The 18,534-nt window shown below is 48.9% G+C and overlaps 3 protein-coding genes across 3 annotated transcripts; 2 read left to right on the top strand and 1 right to left on the bottom strand.

Moving 5' to 3' along the window:
* Positions 1 to 1,533: 1,533 nt before the first annotated feature.
* ENH_00025080 (hypothetical protein, conserved) lies at positions 1,534 to 4,482 on the top strand (the record flags this gene model as incomplete). Its single annotated transcript, XM_013579774.1, has 4 exons — positions 1,534 to 1,981; positions 2,307 to 3,119; positions 3,268 to 4,070; positions 4,198 to 4,482. The coding sequence occupies 4 exons, from the start codon at positions 1,534 to 1,536 to the stop codon at positions 4,480 to 4,482; spliced, it is 2,349 nt and encodes a 782-aa protein (XP_013435228.1).
* Positions 4,483 to 7,058: 2,576 nt separating this feature from the next.
* Positions 7,059 to 7,882, top strand: ENH_00025070 (hypothetical protein, conserved; the record flags this gene model as incomplete). The annotated part of the gene is made up of 2 exons (XM_013579773.1): positions 7,059 to 7,239; positions 7,620 to 7,882. 2 exons carry the CDS (start codon positions 7,059 to 7,061, stop codon positions 7,880 to 7,882), a joined length of 444 nt encoding a protein of 147 aa, XP_013435227.1.
* A 561-nt stretch (positions 7,883 to 8,443) lies between these two features.
* ENH_00025060 (DEAD/DEAH box helicase, putative) lies at positions 8,444 to 12,119 on the bottom strand (the record flags this gene model as incomplete). Its single annotated transcript, XM_013579772.1, has 10 exons — positions 8,444 to 8,614; positions 8,746 to 9,031; positions 9,237 to 9,468; positions 9,667 to 9,827; positions 9,933 to 10,057; positions 10,259 to 10,413; positions 10,749 to 10,881; positions 11,035 to 11,313; positions 11,503 to 11,594; positions 11,714 to 12,119. The coding sequence occupies 10 exons, from the start codon at positions 12,117 to 12,119 to the stop codon at positions 8,444 to 8,446; spliced, it is 2,040 nt and encodes a 679-aa protein (XP_013435226.1).
* Positions 12,120 to 18,534: the final 6,415 nt, after the last annotated feature.

The following is an 18,534-nucleotide window of genomic DNA, read 5'->3' as shown; positions in this document are numbered from 1 at the left end:
TCCATGCGCATGGAACCAGAGTTAGTCGAAGCTCCACACTGCCTTGTTAAACCCACCATGTAGGTTGCACTTTTGCCTGTGCGAGCCTACGCAGCAACTGGTTGGCTACGTAGCCCTTCATGTTCCTTACCATACGAATTTGCGTTGGACACAGGTGCGTTGGTTAAAGTAGGGTGCGCAGTACTTCGAAAAGCGTTGCTGAATGAAGCTACAAGCCTATGCTGAGGCGACGCCCATAATACCGAGCACGCAAGCCAACAAGTACGAAGCCAACGGGCGAATATCCAAAAGTTAAGCCTGTTGCGGCCGTAGACCTCCCAGGGCTCTAAAACTATTCAAATCTTAGCAACATCTCGTGACTTCTGATACCGCTTGAAACCTGATACTACGGGGAGTGACACCTACACGTTGCTCCTGTGCACTATACTAACATCCAACGCACTAACACGAGTCCTGCAGGGCTTGCAGGTGTTGGTGAGGTATTATGAGATAATCATGGGCTTCGTTTTGAGGAGTCAGTTTGGAGACGCACCCAGCAGGGCCGCACAGCAGTAAGCGAGACGGGCAAAGACACCCTCATTACCGCGACAAAACACCTGAAAGCTGAACAGCATACACTTTAAGCAACAAACCGCACAACTCCTTTTCAAATATTGAGTTGGCCCCGCAGTCACGAGATTTAGTGCAACAGCTTGCCGGGCCCCCTTGTGCTTCAGTTTCTGTAAGACGTAAGCGAAGCTAAGAAGCAACAGATGCGTTCATTATTGGCTGCTTCGTTAAGGATGCCGAAGATTGTGGTGGCTGCATTTAATGAAATAATGGCGTTAATATGATGTATTAAGGCTGCTTCTCTTTCCTTGCCCTCTGCATGCCTGTGTTAATACCAAGACTCAGAAGGAGCGCAACAGTCGCGCCTGCGTTCTTCTGTGGCGTGGGAAGCAGTACGAGGCTTTGCATCGAATTCATCTGAAGTCTAATGTTGCACAATTCCCAGCGGTGAATTAATGATGTGATGGGGTAGAAGACTGCAATTGAGCGACATTATTGCGTCCGTCTCTGTTCCTTACCAGCAGTCGTTGTTGCTGTGGTCAGAGCCGAGGGTGACACATGCACGGGACTTTCTCTTTCACTTTTTGCGGATTTCCGGCCTCATGCAGGATGAGCTAGTTTTGCAAATTTTCGGTTTTCTGCCTTTTTTTCTCATCCACTGTCTCGCTGAAGCCAAGACCCCCACATCGCAAATGACTCATTGTCAGGAATGTATGTAGCGCCGCTGGAACTTGCAACATGCCTGCAGCCTGAAGACAGCTACGAGCCGCTGCTGAGTGTTGGGACACCTGTCTGGTGCAAGCGCGATCTAACAGCACTGCGATCTCGGCAGGGAAGGACAGTTCGCGCGTTGCTGATCCAGGGCAGTGGACGCAAATCGGAGCGGTCAGCAGAGAACTCGACATTGACTTTCTTGGCTGATAGAGATCCCCGGCAGAGTTGTGCTGTTTAGTGGGAGTGGGAAACAGTCCAAAAGTAGTGGAAATGCCACGACTGCTAGCTCGACGCTGCATGGCTGCAGGCTCAAGGACTTGCCTTGTGCCTGTAGCGGTTCTGCTGAGCCTGCTGCCAACTGCATCTGTGGTTGCTTCATCGACTGTGAAGCCTTTCCAATCAGGGGATGAGTTTCAGGAGGGCGATGCGCGCGTGCCACATTATAATTCATATCATGTGGTTGAGGACATAGAGGGCATTGATGGGCAGGTGAGTGCAGAGTGGTTGGACCTCCATGCTCATCTCCCACTCCTCAAACTGGCTCTACCAGCCACTTACATGAGCACCTTGACGGACGTCAACGTGCCTAAGTACGCAGGCAAAGTTGAGTCGCAGAACTTGGGTGTCGTCGACCAGCTGAAAGATGGAATTCGTCTCATTGATGTCCGGCTGTGGAGGGACGAAAGAGTTGCAGACCCATTATCAGGGTGGTTTACAGGTGGGGACGCGAGGAAAGCACCAAACTGAGCATCTTCGTACTTAGCCTGTTCATGCACGTGCATGCAACTTCGTTAGCCCTCATCCGTGCATCGCAACCCATGTTGTAGGTGTGCATCGCACCTTATGCTCCTGGTGTTGTGAGTCACAGTGCGATTTGTATCGCACGCGGAATAGTACTGCGCGATAGGGATTTGAAATTGACTTCTGTGTGGTGTTGGGGTGAACCGGCTGAGCTAGTATTAAGTCTAGACGTAGCTCCGCAGAACAGCCTCAAGAGGTGTAGCACGTTGTTACTGTTTCAGTACGCTTCGGATTTTTTGCAGAGGTGCCATGGCGGCTGTTTGAAGACGCTGAGCTTCTAAAAAGCCTCGCAAACAGGAAGAATTTAGGAACTCTCTCAGCGGCTGAGGAGGAGGCTTTGAACGTTCACAGTCGGACGGATCTGGTGGAGGGTCTATTCAAGCCAGTTTTGCAATTTCTACGCAAGTCAAAGACAGAAATTGCAGTGGTTGTCTTCTCGGCAGTCAACGGGAACACGCACACCAAACGCAATGCAATCGCGAAGGGTTCAGATCTCGCAGACTCTCTTGCCCATGCAGAGAAACAGCTAGAGTCATTTTTGCAAAGCGGAGGACCTTACAGCGACAACGAGCATGATGTGGAGCCCCAGAACCCACCCGCAGCTCCCAGTGTAGTGCGGGTTGGGCCGCATTCGGCTTATTACAGTCCATTGCTGGATAGTTTTGTTAAAAAGAGCGTTACATTTAACCATTTTGCGGAGATCACGGAGCTAATCGACAAGTTCTGGGGTGCTCTGCTGCCTCGCCATTCGGATGCATTTGTGGGAGCGGACGAGCAAATTCACCCCATGCGGGATAGTCAAAAGGACCCAGAAGGTTTCAGACAATGGCAGCGAAGCCAAGGTGCAGCATTTCTTGCGAAGCCTGTTTCCGAATTGCGCGATGCGAAAGTGCGGCTTCTGTTGCTAGTAGACGACCCGCTGCTTGCGTGGTTCATTACAACGCAGTCGCAGCACCAGGTGATGGCATTCGTGAAAGCGGATCATATGTATGATGTTTCCTACAAGTCCGAGTCGCATTTTGCGCCATGCGCTTCACCGCATACCGCTCGAAACGGTAAGCGTCACACGGAACAGCTGGGAAAGTTTTCTGTCGCGGTTGAACGGTATTCGTTTTGCTCGTCTGGGATTTATCATAGTATCTGGATACAAATTGTGCAGCCAGTGGATGCTAGCTTGTTGTCCCACCGTGCGGTATGCTTCAGGAAAGCCTTCAACCAGCCGCGTCAGCAGTTGGCCAGTCTGCCGGAGTTTGTGCAACACGGTAGGGCCGAAGGAGTGTTCGGCATGGTCATGGAAGCCCGACGAATCCTCCCAGAGCTTAGAGTCTGTACACAGCCGTCGTGAAGGCGACTTGGGTAGCTTGTGGGACGAGAGGGCGGATGAGGAGCTAGGAAAATGCGAGCTGTTTACAACGCCGCTCGTTGAACTATCTTTTGAAGCTATTACTCAGGGAGCAGATTGTCCCAATGAAGACCTGATGACCTCTGAGCTTCCGTGGGATACTATGTCGGTTGTGGGTGACCTACTGCTTTCAGTTCTTCCACTTGTACATGTGGAGGCACCTCCAAGTGTTCGCCGACATAGCATGCGAAAAATGACAAACGTAAAGTTTGGGTTTGACTCGCGAGTCTGCATGCTCACAACAGGATCCCCGAGCGGCCACGAGATGAAGTATGGCATTTCGCAGAAACTGATTCGCGTCATTTTTGCTCCGCCAACACCGCAGATCCGCATAGAGGCATCGCAAAGACCGGCTTATAGCCAGAGAAGCGATGTGGTGAGAAGATTCAATTCTGCGCTGGCAGACTATGTACTTCTTCTCCTGTCGAGGTACCGTATCCTCGAAAGAGATCTAGTTGTGAGCAGGCCCATTAACGCTATTCAAATTTCCAAGTATCACAGTGTCAGAAGCCGCCTGGAGCCATTTGCGGCTGCGACCTTCTTTGAGCACATAGCAATTTTGAACCCTTCTGGATTGATCGGCGCCAACCTGATGGCGTTTCCGGTGAGTCAGTCACAGCGCCTAGGTTTTGCAGCATCTTGAAGTGCGTTGCATTGGGTAGCCTGGATGTTTTGTTTAGCTACGGTCCAATGTTGCGTTAATATTGGAACTTGCGCATCGTGTGGTACAGGAGGGTGGCTATGGATTTCCGTGGACGGATCCAGCAGCCGAGACAACTACTAAAGCTGTGGAGCCACCGCAGAGCGGGCCCTACGTGACGATGTGGTTGTGCTTCATCGGGATAATTACTGCAGTATCTGTTTGCGTTTTCATCGCCACGCTTTGGTGCCCCTGCCATTTAGCCGGCTTCTTGCGGAAGGTCTGCCGTCGGCGTGCGACAGCGGCTGGCCCATCAGCAGGTTCAGGTGGCGTGGTCAGTTTATCGAATGTTAACTCTTCTGGAGCCGCTGCGTGAGCAGCTAGGGGATTTACTTTTATGAGAGCGGGCTGTGCATCGATGATGATCTGCAGCCTGTGGAGGGTCTCACCTAGATGCAGAGCAGTTTGAACATGAATTCCAGCAAGATAAGTGGATGGGCTGTTTGTAAGCGGCAGCTGCGGAGAGGGCATGAAGAGCACCATTGCTTAACAATCTTAGCTTGCGTGGGCTGTAAGCATTGCCAGCGATTTTTGTATGCCATGGTAGTGCGCGTGCCCCAGACAGAGCAGTTGCAGCCAAGATACGTGTACATGCATCGCTGCTGTGGTGTGCATCGTTGCACCACGCACTACAGAAAGCGTAGAGCAAATACAGGTGCTCGACTAGATGCTTGAGGGCGTCGCTACTTTTGTGGCAACATGGCGGCGAGGCTGTACGGTGATTTTTCTTCGGCACTCACGTGACCTTGCGTGCAAGTTTCTGAGCATGCGAAGGAGAGGGTCTGGTAGATAGCAATTCGGCAACAAGCTTCCGCAGACGGAATTTCCACCGTTTGGCGGACTAAGCATCTCTATTTTCCTGGCCTCCCATGTACTTTTAGTACGGAAGATGAGCAGTTCCTTCGACACGGAAGTAGATTGGATATTACATGACATTGCTCGTAGGATTAGAGTGCTGCTTTGCTGCCGAGTCGACGGAGTTGTACGTATATCAAATGTCCTCGCTGGCTGGCATGTACGTGGTGCTTTTGATACAACCCAGCAGGGTGGCTTTGCTCTTTTTGATGTGATAGAGAGTGCCCGCATCTGCTCTCTGCAGTGGCAGGCGTGCGGGACCAACATGAGTTGCCCCGTTGCTGGAGCAGGAAAAATGCTCCTGTACGCTTACCTATAGAAGCACTGCCTATGGTGTTGAGTTCCTGAAGCACGGCAAATTTTGACCATTGGAGGGGTGGAATTAGCATTTGTTTGCTTTGAGGATTTGAGCATCTTGTCAAGCCAGTGCCAGCGGCCTGTTCAGAGCTTGTTACCATCGGCGAAGGCATGGACAGAATCCCAATTTACACTGCTCATTGGCAAAATGGAAGGGCTTTCACCGCCTCTCTTCTTGAGAGCATCAGCTTTCAACTCATTCGCATATTGCAGAGATGTTGCATGGCGAATGAGCAACTACTGGCTTTTTAATAACAAGAGCTTTACTTAGAAGTAGTGACAAATGGATCTGAGTCCCCGGAGGCAACGCCTCTGGCTCATCAGAGGATGGCGCCTGAATGTGGGACGTGTTGAGACAAGGGAGCCAGGTGCTCCAATAGCATGCGAAAGCAGCAGTGTATATGGCAATTAGCTTAGAATGTGGCCTGTAAATATGTCTTAATCAGCAGTGTAGACATTCCTGAAGTAGCTGGGCTCCACTGGTTGGTGTTATGAGGAGATGTTGCAGTCTGCCTTGCAGGAATGGAAATGGACGTCGCTCAGCATTGCATATTCCTGGCGAGACACTTATGTTAGGGTGCAATCGAATATGGGCTTCACACCATTAGTGGATAAGCCACACCCAAATAGCTAATTAGTTACACCCAAATAGCTACAGTGGTATTGACAGGGTAGCAGTGTAGACTAGCAGGACACTCGGCGAAAACGACGTGATCTGAAGGTTTGCTCAATGTAGCGCCACGGCTAGTGACTCCAATTAAGCATTTTCGAGGAGTCGTGTTCCTACTGCAGGTATTTGTGACCTTAACAGTCAGGTTTCAATTTTCTTGCGGCTTGTGCTATTGGTTTGAGGTGAGGTACAGTTCTATTAATTCGAGCAAATATGAACTGTAAAGAAGAGCAAAAGTTTAATGACAGCAAGCATGCGGTTTGAAATCAACGAGAACACTGAAACATCCAACTAGCAAGCCAAGTTTCATGATTGGAAAATGCAGCGGCTTCCTGTGACCAACGTATTAGTACGGTGTGGGGTGAGGCCTTTGGCGCAAGTGATGAAAAATACCTGCAACTAACAGGCATTTCTTTGCTGCTGATGATCAACGCACTGACAATCAGGTCTCTATTGCTTGATTCCACGGGTTCTTTGCACGATTGGTGGCTCTTTGTAAGAAGATCCGCCGTTCTACATCATGCTACCACACGTTAGTGGCCAGATTAGAGAGCAGTTAGAAAAGAGTTCCAGAAACGTAAATAGGTGCTGTATGCGTGGAACCCCACAATGCCAGTAAAACCCAGGCGTGACATGATGCTGCACGTTAGCTACATTGAAACAGGAGACCGCTAATCGAGAGGTCTCCTTCAATGCACAGCGTATATATGGTGTGCATTGAAAATTTGATATGCCATCTATGCGGCACGTTGTAGAGCGAAAGCAAAGCAGACTCTCAGTAAGAGGAGACGCGGGCGGCAAACAGGGTCACTTTGCGTTCCGGCTCAACCTTGACATTGACTCGACGAGCCGCCAAAGAGGCATCTATATTAAGTCATGAAATGCCAGAGGTACACCAATGTTATTGGCATTCCGGAAACTCGTGGTGCTATTTCGGTGCTGCACAATCCTGGGCGCAGAGGGGGTGCCCCTCACTTGACGCACGCCCGACATTAAATGTGCGCACTGAGATGATTGCTTCTCCGAATGTTCCATTCTTTGTTAACAGAACCTACTTTCCTAAAGGACTCCTGGGAGAGTTACAGCAAATGCTGCCCAAAGTTGCAGCACGGAACAGGGCGCTATCTTGGCTCGCCCTCCTCGGTGTGGTCTTGGCCCTATCTAGCGGCAGTGTTTGCGTCCACTCCTCGAGTAAGCGAATAGCCTATATGGGATAAGATGTCATCAGATAGCCCGTAGTAATACTCTTAGCCGCATCATTACCGCTATGGCGTTTGCCGTGCCGGACACAGCGTCCTTGTAGTAGGCGCTGGGCGGGCGAGTTTCACTGGACCGAAAGTTGAGCGACACCAAAAACACGTACATATTCCTGTCTTCCTGAAGAGCTCTTCAGTCTGTGCAGAGCCGAATGCAGCTAAGCAACTCATATTAGCGCCCACAGACAAGTGGGTACGCAGTTGCAAACTGAAAACTGTAGATCCCCTACGCTCGTGGCCCGCTGCTTGGAATCATCGAGCTAGGCTCACAGCTTTGCAAGGACTGCTTCATAGTGCTTCTGCCTGCACATTCAGGCCTGCCTCCTTGGGCGTGCGACGGGAAGGAAGGCTTCGTACAGCAATGCGGGAAGTGTGTAGCAGACTCCCAGTGTGAAAGCGGTCTATTCTGCTGCCCCACTCTGAGAGTTTGCATGCGCACTCGATCAGACCGATGCCGCAAACCTTACAACGTATGCAGGAGCACGTACAGAATGCGCAGGCCTGAGTACGCAGACGAGATCACTTGGGCAAGGGAGTGTGAAGGTCCGGGCCTTGTAGAATGGATGGAATGCCCATAACCTAAGAACCAATGCAGTGCATTCTCGGCACAAAAGCCGGGGCCTTCTAGCAAACTGTAATTCTTGCCTTGTGGCCTCTGAAACGAGGGATTAGAGCCTCTATCCTTCTGAGCTTCCTTAAAGTCGAACGGGTCCACTTTAGAACTTTAAAGTCGGAAGCGTTCGCATTTGAGCCGAACATTCAGGCGCCCTTATTACCTGTAGGTGATTTGTCAAATTGCCCTAATTTGCTGAAAAATTGCAGAAACTTGTGGCAGCCCTAGTAAGAATACTTTAAATAAAGTTGGAGTTCAAGTTTGCCAGCTGCGAAGCTGATTCCCTAAGCGCCGCTAGAGTAGAATCTAAAGGAGCTCTGCAGCCGTCTGAGCAACCTAAAAAAATGGTTACAGGCCGTCTAAACTGGCATTCCTGAAGAGAAAAAGGCTCTTCGTCATATATGCACGCAACTGCCAAGCGTCCAGAACCTTTTGGCGTTCCTCACGTGGCCAAGAAGCAAGCACGTGCCACAGTAGCAAGTTGCGGAAACAATGATCTTATCCAGTTGATTAAAAATTTAAACCTTTACCACTCTCCACCGTATTTCCCAGTGCCACCGTAGCGGGACCCCGAAGTCAAATAGTCCTTGCCCGTCGAGCCCTGAGTTTGCCTTTTCTGGCTTTCTAACTTCGGGCACTGTCCAATACGATGGCCCAAACCGCCGCAGTATGCACAGCCTCTAACACCTCCAATTTCCTTAGGAGCACAGACACAGTCGCATCGCACTTTGAAAGAAACGTCAGGCCCCGCACGTCGACACGCAAGCATTTCAAAAGAAACTGAATTAACAAACTTGGCTACAGATACTTGGTCCCGAAACCCCATACCTTCAGATTTAAGCCCCTGCTATCTAGAGCATCCAAGAATGGAGGAATTCTTTGGCCGGCCTCGATCAGAAGAGCTTTAAGATCTAGCAGAACTGTCTCCTCGGAATTTTTGTTTATGAAGGTTGTCGCTACTCCTGTACGGCCGCATCTGCCCGTTCGCCCGATTCTGTGTACGTAGTTCTCGATTTCTTTCGGCATGTCAAAGTTGATCACATGCTGAATTGCAGGAAAGTCGAGCCCTTTCGATGCAACATCTGTTCCGACAAGTACGTCCTTCCGACCCTCTCTGCACGTGCGAATAAATCATAATGCGCATTTCCACAGGTGGTCGTGCCCCGCTTGCAGCTCCGCCGGTCTCGATTAACAGCTTATCAATCCCTACAATAACTGAGCTAAAAAAATGAGATCTGCTGTCATCTTGCGCGCACTGAATAGCGTTAGCTGACATCGTCTAAACACAACCAGTGAGATCGCCAGTCAGCGCAACGCACTTAAACAGGCGAATAGCCTCGCTGCGTTCTTCCTGCGCAAGACCGCCGTGAATTGCTACCGCCTCGACTCCCTTCAACAGCAGATATTCCTGGATGTCATCCACATCCTTTTTGTTCTCACAAAAAACCAAAGCTGGAGGCTCTGTTTTTTGCAAGCAGTGCAAAAGATAAGGAAGCTTATTTTCTTGTTTCACGTACTCAACCTCTTGAATGACGTCCAAGTTGGCAGCTCCTGCACGCAAAGACAAGAGATCGGACGAGTGACCAGAAATATAAAGCAGACGGGAAAAAACAAAAGCAAGAAAACTTTTAGTCACCACTGGAAATCGAATAGACTGCAAAGTGAACAAGATTATGGAGGAGTCCACTAAACTCTCTCCAAGCTAATCACAAACGCGAGCACGTGCGGCTATGTGCATCCTGAACGCACCTGCCCTGCCAACGTTGACAACTATGGGATCAACAAGAGCAGATTTTGCAAATTCCTGGATCTTTCGAGGCATGGTGGCGGAGAATAAGAGCGTTTGCCTTTGGTGACCAAAACAATCAAGTACATTCCTAACCTCCTCTTCAAAGCCCATATCCACCATTCTGCAAAAGACACAGTACGCCTTAAGGTACTCCTGGAAATCTCCTACATTTCTTTTACGCCCTATTACAGCAATGTGAAAAAGCGCTCTCCCGAGCTGCAATTACCTATCTGCTTCATCAAATGCCAAATAACGGCACTGGTTCAACCCCATGCGCCTCTTGTTAAGCATATCGGTGAGCCTCCCTGGGGTTGCCACCACGCAGTGAACACCGTTACGTATGAATGCCGCCTGGAGGAAAAATCACAACAGAGGGCAAGTGAAAAAGACAACAATGCCACAATAGCAGCTCTGGCTGCAGAATAAGCAATTTCCGGTCAATCGTGCAATGCAAGGCAAAAACCTTGTGATCGCTAGGTCTACAAAGGAGCTAGAACAAGCCCAAAACTGGCTGCGAATCTCTTCAAGTGGCTTCTCTATGAGAACATGCACCTGTTCCTGCGTACTGACGCCTCCAATCATGCAGAGGCAGCGCAGCTGTGGATATCCACCTTCATGAAGAGCAGTGGCGAAAAAATTGACAACATCAGTTGTCTGGCTGGCCAGCTCCCGCGAGGGGCAAACCACTAGACCCCAAGGTCCTTCCCCTGAAGCGGGATCACGCACTCTCAGCTTGCAAAGGCTTACAGCCAAACATCCTAGGATGACAAGGGTAGCTTTGAACAGCAATTGCAATTGCAAAAGAAAGATTATGCAAAAGCCATATGCTGTATACACTGCGTGGAAACAATATGGCTTGAGGAAAGAGTGTGCTGTGGCAATTCTTATTGAAAGCTCGCAGCAAAAAAACGTGTCCCTCTATTGCCCCTTAGGCCTGCAAGCCTAGTGCCTCCCTGACTTCGTACAGTGCGACAAAGAAATTCACGATGCGAAAATTGATCAAACCCGCTTGCACAGTTGTGTTGCGCTGTACGCTCCTCACCGGCGATATAAGGGGATCTCATCTCGGACTCTAAGGCCCCCATTAACATTGGCAGAGTGAATACAAGAGTCTTGCCACTACCTGTGAAAGCAATGCCAATCAAATCCCTTCCTTGCAGTAGTGCCGGTATGCCCTGAGAGCCTCGCATGACGATGCACGTGCCTAGGCTTGCAAAGTGTACATCATTTCTTGCTTAAACACACGTTCTTTCATATTTACAAGACGGTAGCTCATGAAGTTTCTTCCCCACAGAACTCAGCTACACTTCTTTGATCGAGTCTCTCACTTGCATCTGAATTTGGGTAGGTGCCGTGATATTTTTCTTCTTCAAGGCATCCAGAATCGGCTGCGGAAAGCACATGTCTTTGAAGTTTCGGAATGGAGGTGGCACATCGGTCCCGTTAACGTCAACAAAGAAACGCTCCCGAACTTCTTTTGCTTCCGCTTCCGTCATTTCACGGTACTTTGAAGGCATTGTCCAAGAGGTGGCCATTCTCTTGGAATAGACGATTCCCTTCGCTCGCTCTCTAACGCCTTGCAGTGGGGCTCCCAGTGACTTCGATACCTGCATTTCGCAAGGGCACACCATCAAACACAGAACTTATGCACGCACGGTCGAGGTCCCAGTCGTACTGTTCCTAACCAACTCATGCTTAAGCGGCAGATGAATAATAGTGACAGATTCAGGCTAATATGTAAGCTCTGTTCATGCCTGTTCGAGGATGCGCTGCTCTTCTTCCTCAATTTCCTGCACAACATCCTTTTTGTTCTTTTCTGCTTCTTGACGCAACTTCCGGCTCGTAGCAAGGAGCGTCTTCCTAAAGTCAAGGCGGGCTTTTGAAATGGCTGCACACATCAGGGGATCTCAGATCATTGATTGTCTCCACATAAGGGGTCAGCTCACTCCACTAAAAGTCTGCTCACAGCAGCGACAGATCAAGCACAACTACTGCCTGACTGCTAACCTGCTTCTTTCTGCTTCGCTTCCCTCTGTTTGGCCTCCTCATCTAGTTCAGATCCACTAAGATCCGGTGCCCCCTCCTCCACCTCCAAATGAGCATTAAGTGCCTGTAATTGTTTTTTCAAAAGTTTCTCGCGTATTGCTTTACGTTTCTTAAGCGGGACGTACTCCGTAGCCCCTGCAGCCTCTGTTTCCTCCAGCAGCTGCTGTAACAGGGAGACATCTTCCTCTATTTGAGCTCGTGCTCGTTTGCTAGCTGCCGCTCCCGCAGTGGAGTGTCCAGCGTCCTGATGATCTGGGGCAACGGCAGGAGTATGCAGGGCATCTGCAGTACTTGTGTCCCCTCCAGGAGAAGAGGCGGGCGCCGCGGTTGCCGTTGTCTCACTAAAATGGTTCTCCACGGTCCCCATATTAGAAGAGACGAGGCACTGCGGTGGAACAGTTGATCCCCTCACGGCCTCGTCTTCAACTACCAGTAGGCTACGACACTTCGGTAGGCAGCGTTCTGTGACAGTAGCACTTTCTCCCGAAGGCAACTTCACTCATTAGTCTGGTTTCTTGGCTTAGGGCTGAATTAACAAATAAAACTCAGCCTAAAAGGAGCTCCACAAGACTCATTAGCGGGTGGCGCAGCAAAGGCTGTTGATCTGCTTGGTCTGTGTATTAAGGCGGAGTAGCTGCCTTTGCAGAGTACCCGTAAGTAAGCGCACAAAAAGCCTTAGAGAAACGATAAGGCGCTTATGCATAGGCGCCTCGTAATTTATTTTACATGTCGCATTCTCAGCTTGAGTGCATGCAAGCCCCAACGAATGCAATATCCATCGAGGCCCAATCTGCACAGAGTAATGCGTCGGGCTGCTCCTACACAGCAAAACGATACGCGCAAAGCCATAACTTGATGCTGATTCAGCTCATGATAAGAAATTTGCAACAACAAAACCTTGCGTTGCTGCCACTAGAAGCATTGGTGCGAAATGATGGTGAGTTGCAGATAGATGGTGTTGGATGTTGGGTGTTGAGGAGAGTAATTCCTTCCACCGGATGGCCTTCCACTATTGAATCACAGTCCCGATTGACTGGCTGGTTTTCAACTGACACGCAGCACAATACTGGGAGCCGGAGCAACGGTCAGTTGCATCCGTGCAAGCTACACTTCTCACCCTAATGTTCTAGTCAGCTCGCTCTCTAGCTCCTCTACCACTGTTCGTTTAAGGCACTCCTGCATCTTTAGTTTCTGCATAGGCTTCAAGCTGCTTGAATATGAAGGCGACGTCTTTTTCCACGGCTCCTCAGCGAGGTTCCGCATGTCCGTAAACCAAAGTGTCATCCTGTAGCTCAGCATTTTTACTGTCCTTTGTGGCAGCTAGCGAGAATAACGTAGGCAGATACTAAGTCTATGGTTTGTCTTTTCTCTTTTCCGGATTCCATGGCGGGTGCTTCGGAGCTGTTTACTTCTGCTTTGGCGGAGGACTGAAGCGCAGTGAACTTTGCTTGGTGCAGGAATCCTCATAGACTGTCTATCTCAGCATATGCCTCCTCGACGACGAAGTTACAGGTGAGATTAACGCCAACGAGGGAAAACACAGCATGGTGTGTATTGGGCTAAACGGGAGAAAAGCTCAGATTCAGCAATTGCTTCCCTAGACCTATGGGTGATATCCATGAAGGCCAATGTGCCAAAGGCCGTTGGTGAAGCCTGCAGTTTCGACTTTCCACGGACTAGTCCTCCTGTGTCCCCTTTCCCTATAAACTATCAAAACTTTCTTATTCTTCAGCGAAGATCTGCAACACTGGAACCTCTCTTACCAGCAGCTTCATAAAAATAATCGACTGCGCACCAAAAGAGGCGAAAGAGAGTACACGCCAACAACTAGAATTTCGCTGGCACAAGGCCCGCCTATGACGATAATCCGGCAAAGGCAGACTGGCTCTCCACGCCAAACGCCGCCATCTTCAACTGTCTCACTGAGCTGTAAACAAGACGCTCCCACATTCCTTTGAAGGCAGCCATATCCAATCACTTTCATCAATAGGTTTTGGCCAGCTATTTCATTACAGCATATTCAGTAACTGAGGCATACATTCGGCAAAATTCCTGCTCTGCGTATCATAGATAAGAAACAGCCGTGAGTAAGAATATCAAACAGTTTGAACCGGCCAGCACAACTAAGTGTGGACCTTTCGAACTATCGTTGGAAATGTCTGCTGACTCTGAATATTAGTACCCCACAGTGAACAAATATCCAGACAATGGGCTCCGCCCTTGGCTTCGCTCTTTCCGGATTTGGTTGAGTACTACCTCTGCTTTAGGTCCTAACGGTCTCTTCTTAAGCAAGTGCACAAGTGCTACGTTGAAGCATGTTGATGCATTAATCATAATCCTCTGATGCTGCAGCTTCACAGACTGTCGGACAGCCAGGGATCATTTCAGTATCTTTGGCATACGGTGGTTCGGCACAGTCTTTGCTGTTATATGGCGGAGATTTCTTCCGCCAAGTCCTGAAATGTCATTAAGGCTGCCCTAGAAGACATAGATTGCTCAGAGACTAGGCCACTTTTCTGGACAACCTAGAAAAGTAATATGAAGCTGAAACACAAAAAATAGTTGCGTACTCTAGGAAGGGCACTAACTTCTCCAGCATGTATAACGCGCATGACGTACTATGAGAAGCTAACATGAAAGAAACGTCCGATGATGGGCTGGGCACGAACAGTGGCGTGCTTCCCTTTGAGTTACTATGTACAAGAGCATCTAAGGGTGAAGAGGCTATAGCGGAGACGGGCTGCGCAGGTGTGAGAACCACCTGAAACAGCAAGAGACAAACAAGACGTCGAAAGCCCAAGTCGCGTGTTGAATAGTAGACGAGGATGGCTTCCAGTTGAGAAGCGAACACGCGGCACTGCCATGTGCAGCATGTGCCATTCGAGTAGCTATTTTAATATTCGTATCGAGGGTGTTTTGGGCAGAGTGAGTTTTAGCGTACGTGTAGTGCACAGCACCTACTGCTGCGACTACGCTGCTACCTGCCCACTCGAGTAGGGGCCTATGATAACCGTCTACCTTCGGCGCATTTCCTTAAAACAGTACTCCAAATATCACGAAATGCAGTTATTTATAGTTTTTCAACGTCTGTTCTCTTGACAATCTCTCTTGAAAATCCCTCCCACTCGGTGTTCTCGCCTCCTAGGCCCTGTGGGGAGGAGGCCTGCACCGGTGCCGGCACTATCGCCAGCCCCAATCTCCACGTATTTACAGGCATGTCTAGTGTATGCATGCTAATTCGCGGACAAATTGCCTTACATCGATCCTAGTAAGAGGGTCCTGTCCTCGTTGGGCGTTATGGCCTCTTGGAGGTCGCCAGCTAGCTATCTTCTATAGGTCCCCAGCAAGCCCTAATCTAGTGCCTGCACTACAGTACAGGCCCCGATACAGTGGATTTGGACCCAGAATGCTGTGCCCGCCGACAGCGGCCTCAGAAGCAGCTTTGGTTGGCTGCATTAGCGAAACTGAAAGAACAGCAGTTCGTGCTATGTCAAACTAGGAGGAGGACGGGATGGCCGTTGAGGCTCTTCCCCAGAGGAAGCAACGCTCTGGCTGGCAGGACTGTGTGCACTCCGCTGTACGCTTTTGGCTGCATTTTTGAAAAACAGCAAATTCGTTTAGCTATATCTCCTTTGTCTAACGAGATTAGCAGTGTTACGTCCTGTTGAGCCTGTTGAACCGGCAGAGCGGCAGTGTCAAGCTAGTTGTTCAGGGTTCCTTGTCACCGCATAGGTAATTAGGCTAATTCTGAAGAAAAAGCATCACTTTGAAAATCGCTTGGGGCCACAAACTGTTTTGCGATAATGTGCTGGTGAACTCATGGCTGTTGTTGCTTCCCTCTTCAAAAGCATTCGGAGGGCTGAGGAATCTTCACTTGCTTTTACGGGCGCAGCATAGCATGAGGAATCGCTGGCTTCGACACCCCTCCAATCATCACCCACAGCTGGCATTTAGTCAAGAGCATTGTGAGCACATTTTCTATACTATCGAAGTAATTATATCTGCCCGTGTTTAAGCGCGCGGATCGTTGCAGTTCCAGCGACCATAGTAGTTAGCGCACTATTAGTTAGGGTCTCTTCTGTGTCCAAATTTGGAACAACTCCCTGAACATTTGTCAGTGTGAAGGGTTCAAAGCTTCTCTACAGCGACTTTGTCTTGCCTGGTTCGTCATGGGCACCATCTGAAAAACCATCTGACCGATTATTTTATAGTGGCTTAGAGTAGCATCAATGCCACTCAGTTTGTTTCTAGCATGTAAATAAAGTGACGAGAGGAGGTTTCTGAACCCTTTATCTTCCAAATACTCAGAATGGCCTCGTCTAGCCCCTGAAGTGTACGCCGACGCTTGTCATGCTATTAGTAGATAGGGTCTCTTCTGTGCCCAGATTTGCAACAACTCCCTGAATATTTGTCAGTGTGAAGGGTTCAGAGCTTCTGTCTTGCCTGCACTAAAAAACGCCAATACCAAAATGCAGCAATGGGCCAACTTCTATGAAAGACAAGACTAGAGCAATTCAGAGACAAGCCGAAATGATTCGCGACTTGGGCCACAGCTCGATTAAACTTGGAAAGAAGGAAGCTAACCATAGAAAATGGCTTACTAGACCATCATGCATTTTCAGTGTGAACCTGTCCCAGAAACCCTTGGGGTAAATGAGCAACTGCTCACAAAAATACAGACAGTGAGCGAATAAATACCTACTTAGGTGCAAATTTGCGAGTATGAGGAAGGAGCTTTCCACCGATGAGTGCCACTAACGCTTTCGCATCACTCTCGAGCTTGAGCTACTTGCCTTGTTATCTGACGCAACGAAAGCCTAGCATGAACTAAGAAGGCAAAGTTTACAAGCTGGCATTTGCCGAAACAAGTGGACATCGGACCGAAATATGCATGAACAACCAGGTGAACTAAACATTGCCACCCTAAAACCTGTATACTCTGTTGAAAACGAAATGCGCGATGTGCATGCACAAGATACAAGCACATTTTCGTTTTTCTCTTCAAGGCTGGTGAAGCTCCTACACAAGAAGCGCAACATAAGAAGTTCCAGGAACACTTAGGGGGCCTTCTACATTCTATTCAGCACAGTATTGCATACAAAAGGGATAAGCGCAACGGCCGAGACAGGCAAATGCAATGCGCAAGCCTCCCCAATAGACTGGGACAGCTGTAGTCAAAGATGAATAGAGGCATCGAGTACACAAGCTATCTTTGGCAGCGCAAATGCCAGAGCGTATTGAAACCATACAAAAAACGATTGGTCAGGTTACGTTTTTGTTTTTCGTATAGATACTTGTTGCCTACACTTTGGGAGCCTGATCAATTCACAGAGTGGCCACAGGATGATTCATTATGACTCATTATGTAGTCAAGCCGTGCGTAGCTAAGAAGAGAAGCCAAGAGGAAAAAGGCTTGTTTGAACAGCTGTAACACCTGCGAAATGTAGCAGCTTCAAAAAGAATTTATGAGGCAGTGGCAAAGTTATATATAATTTATTTCTCTCTATGCATTCGGGGAACCATGTCAGTTGACTTGCTAAGTGCATACCAGACATTGAAACAGGACTCCAGGCGATACCGAAAAAAGCATTCGCCAGCGCTCAGGTTTAATATGTGTGGGCACCTCTCTCTCTGGGCCTGTGGCGTCCTAGTTTGTTCTTAGAACGGCCTGCCCTTGAAGGAGCATGGCCTACATTTCATCAGTGCCGGTATTTAGAACAACTCTTTAAAAAGGAAGCTTAAAGTTCTAATGCCAAATATGGCCAATTGAATAAAACGATGTGTGTTGCGAGACATCGACAGTCAGCCGTACGTTTTTTTTAACAAAGAGACACAAATAGGTATTTCTACGATTTGCCCATTCATGCATCTCAGAATCGACAGACAAACCCTCCACTCAGACCGAGTAGCGTCTCTGGAAAGAATAAAAGCTCGAGGAAAAGGCAGCAGGTATCACCTGAGCAAAAGTGGAACGCAACAAGTAACATTTTTAGAGAGCTCCAAGGCAAAGAGCTGATGGCTGAGAGAGCTGAGAAGTAATTGTCAACAAAGAGCAGTAAATAGGCAAAAATTAAAAGCATCCAAAAGAAGAACGAAAAGTACAAGGAACACAGGATGACGGGAAAAGCAGGTTTATAGTCGACTATGCACAGGATGCGCATTTAGAAGTTCACGTAAGCCAGCAACGTTCAGACTGGGAGCTACGTTAAGCCAAGACTAATGCAGCTTACTGCCCCTTAGTGAGCGAAACTGGTCGGCTTTGCGTTGCCCCTTACAGGCTTTTACAAGCATATATAGCTCAGTCGGTGAGTAACTGTGCACTTGTTTTTTCGTTTGTGCACGCTCCGATTTTGCGTGTAGTTCGCTGCATCCTGCGCTTTGCTAGAAAACCAGCGCTCACTCTTGAAGCTACACTAGCTTCAGAGCAGCAAAAGCGTACAGGACGATCAAAGCGGCATTTCGTTAGCCTACAGCCAGAAGTTCAAATGCAATGTGTGGCAAAAGGCCCGTGAACGCCTCCTTCTTCCTAAAAAATTATTTCACACTAGACTTGAGAGCTTAAAAGTGTTTTGGGTTCTCTCAGCACGGGTATATGGCATTTCTCCTGCTCGTGGCAGTACTTTCACCAGAGGCTCACCTAATTCACTTTTGCCGCACGCAAAACTCTAGCTGCGGCATCTAATCAAGGAACAAAGACTTTCGCTTTTGCAAATTCAAAAAAACAATTGGGTATTCGCACTGCGCATTGTAGCGCTTGCTGTATTTTGTCCTAATTCCGGACC

Source organism: Eimeria necatrix, genomic scaffold (genome assembly GCF_000499385.1).
Source record: "Eimeria necatrix Houghton genomic scaffold, Enh_scaff192, whole genome shotgun sequence".
NCBI classification, from domain to species: domain Eukaryota; phylum Apicomplexa; class Conoidasida; order Eucoccidiorida; family Eimeriidae; genus Eimeria; species Eimeria necatrix.
Note: the sequence above shows the minus strand (reverse complement) of the source record. Positions and strands in the feature narration are given on the sequence as shown.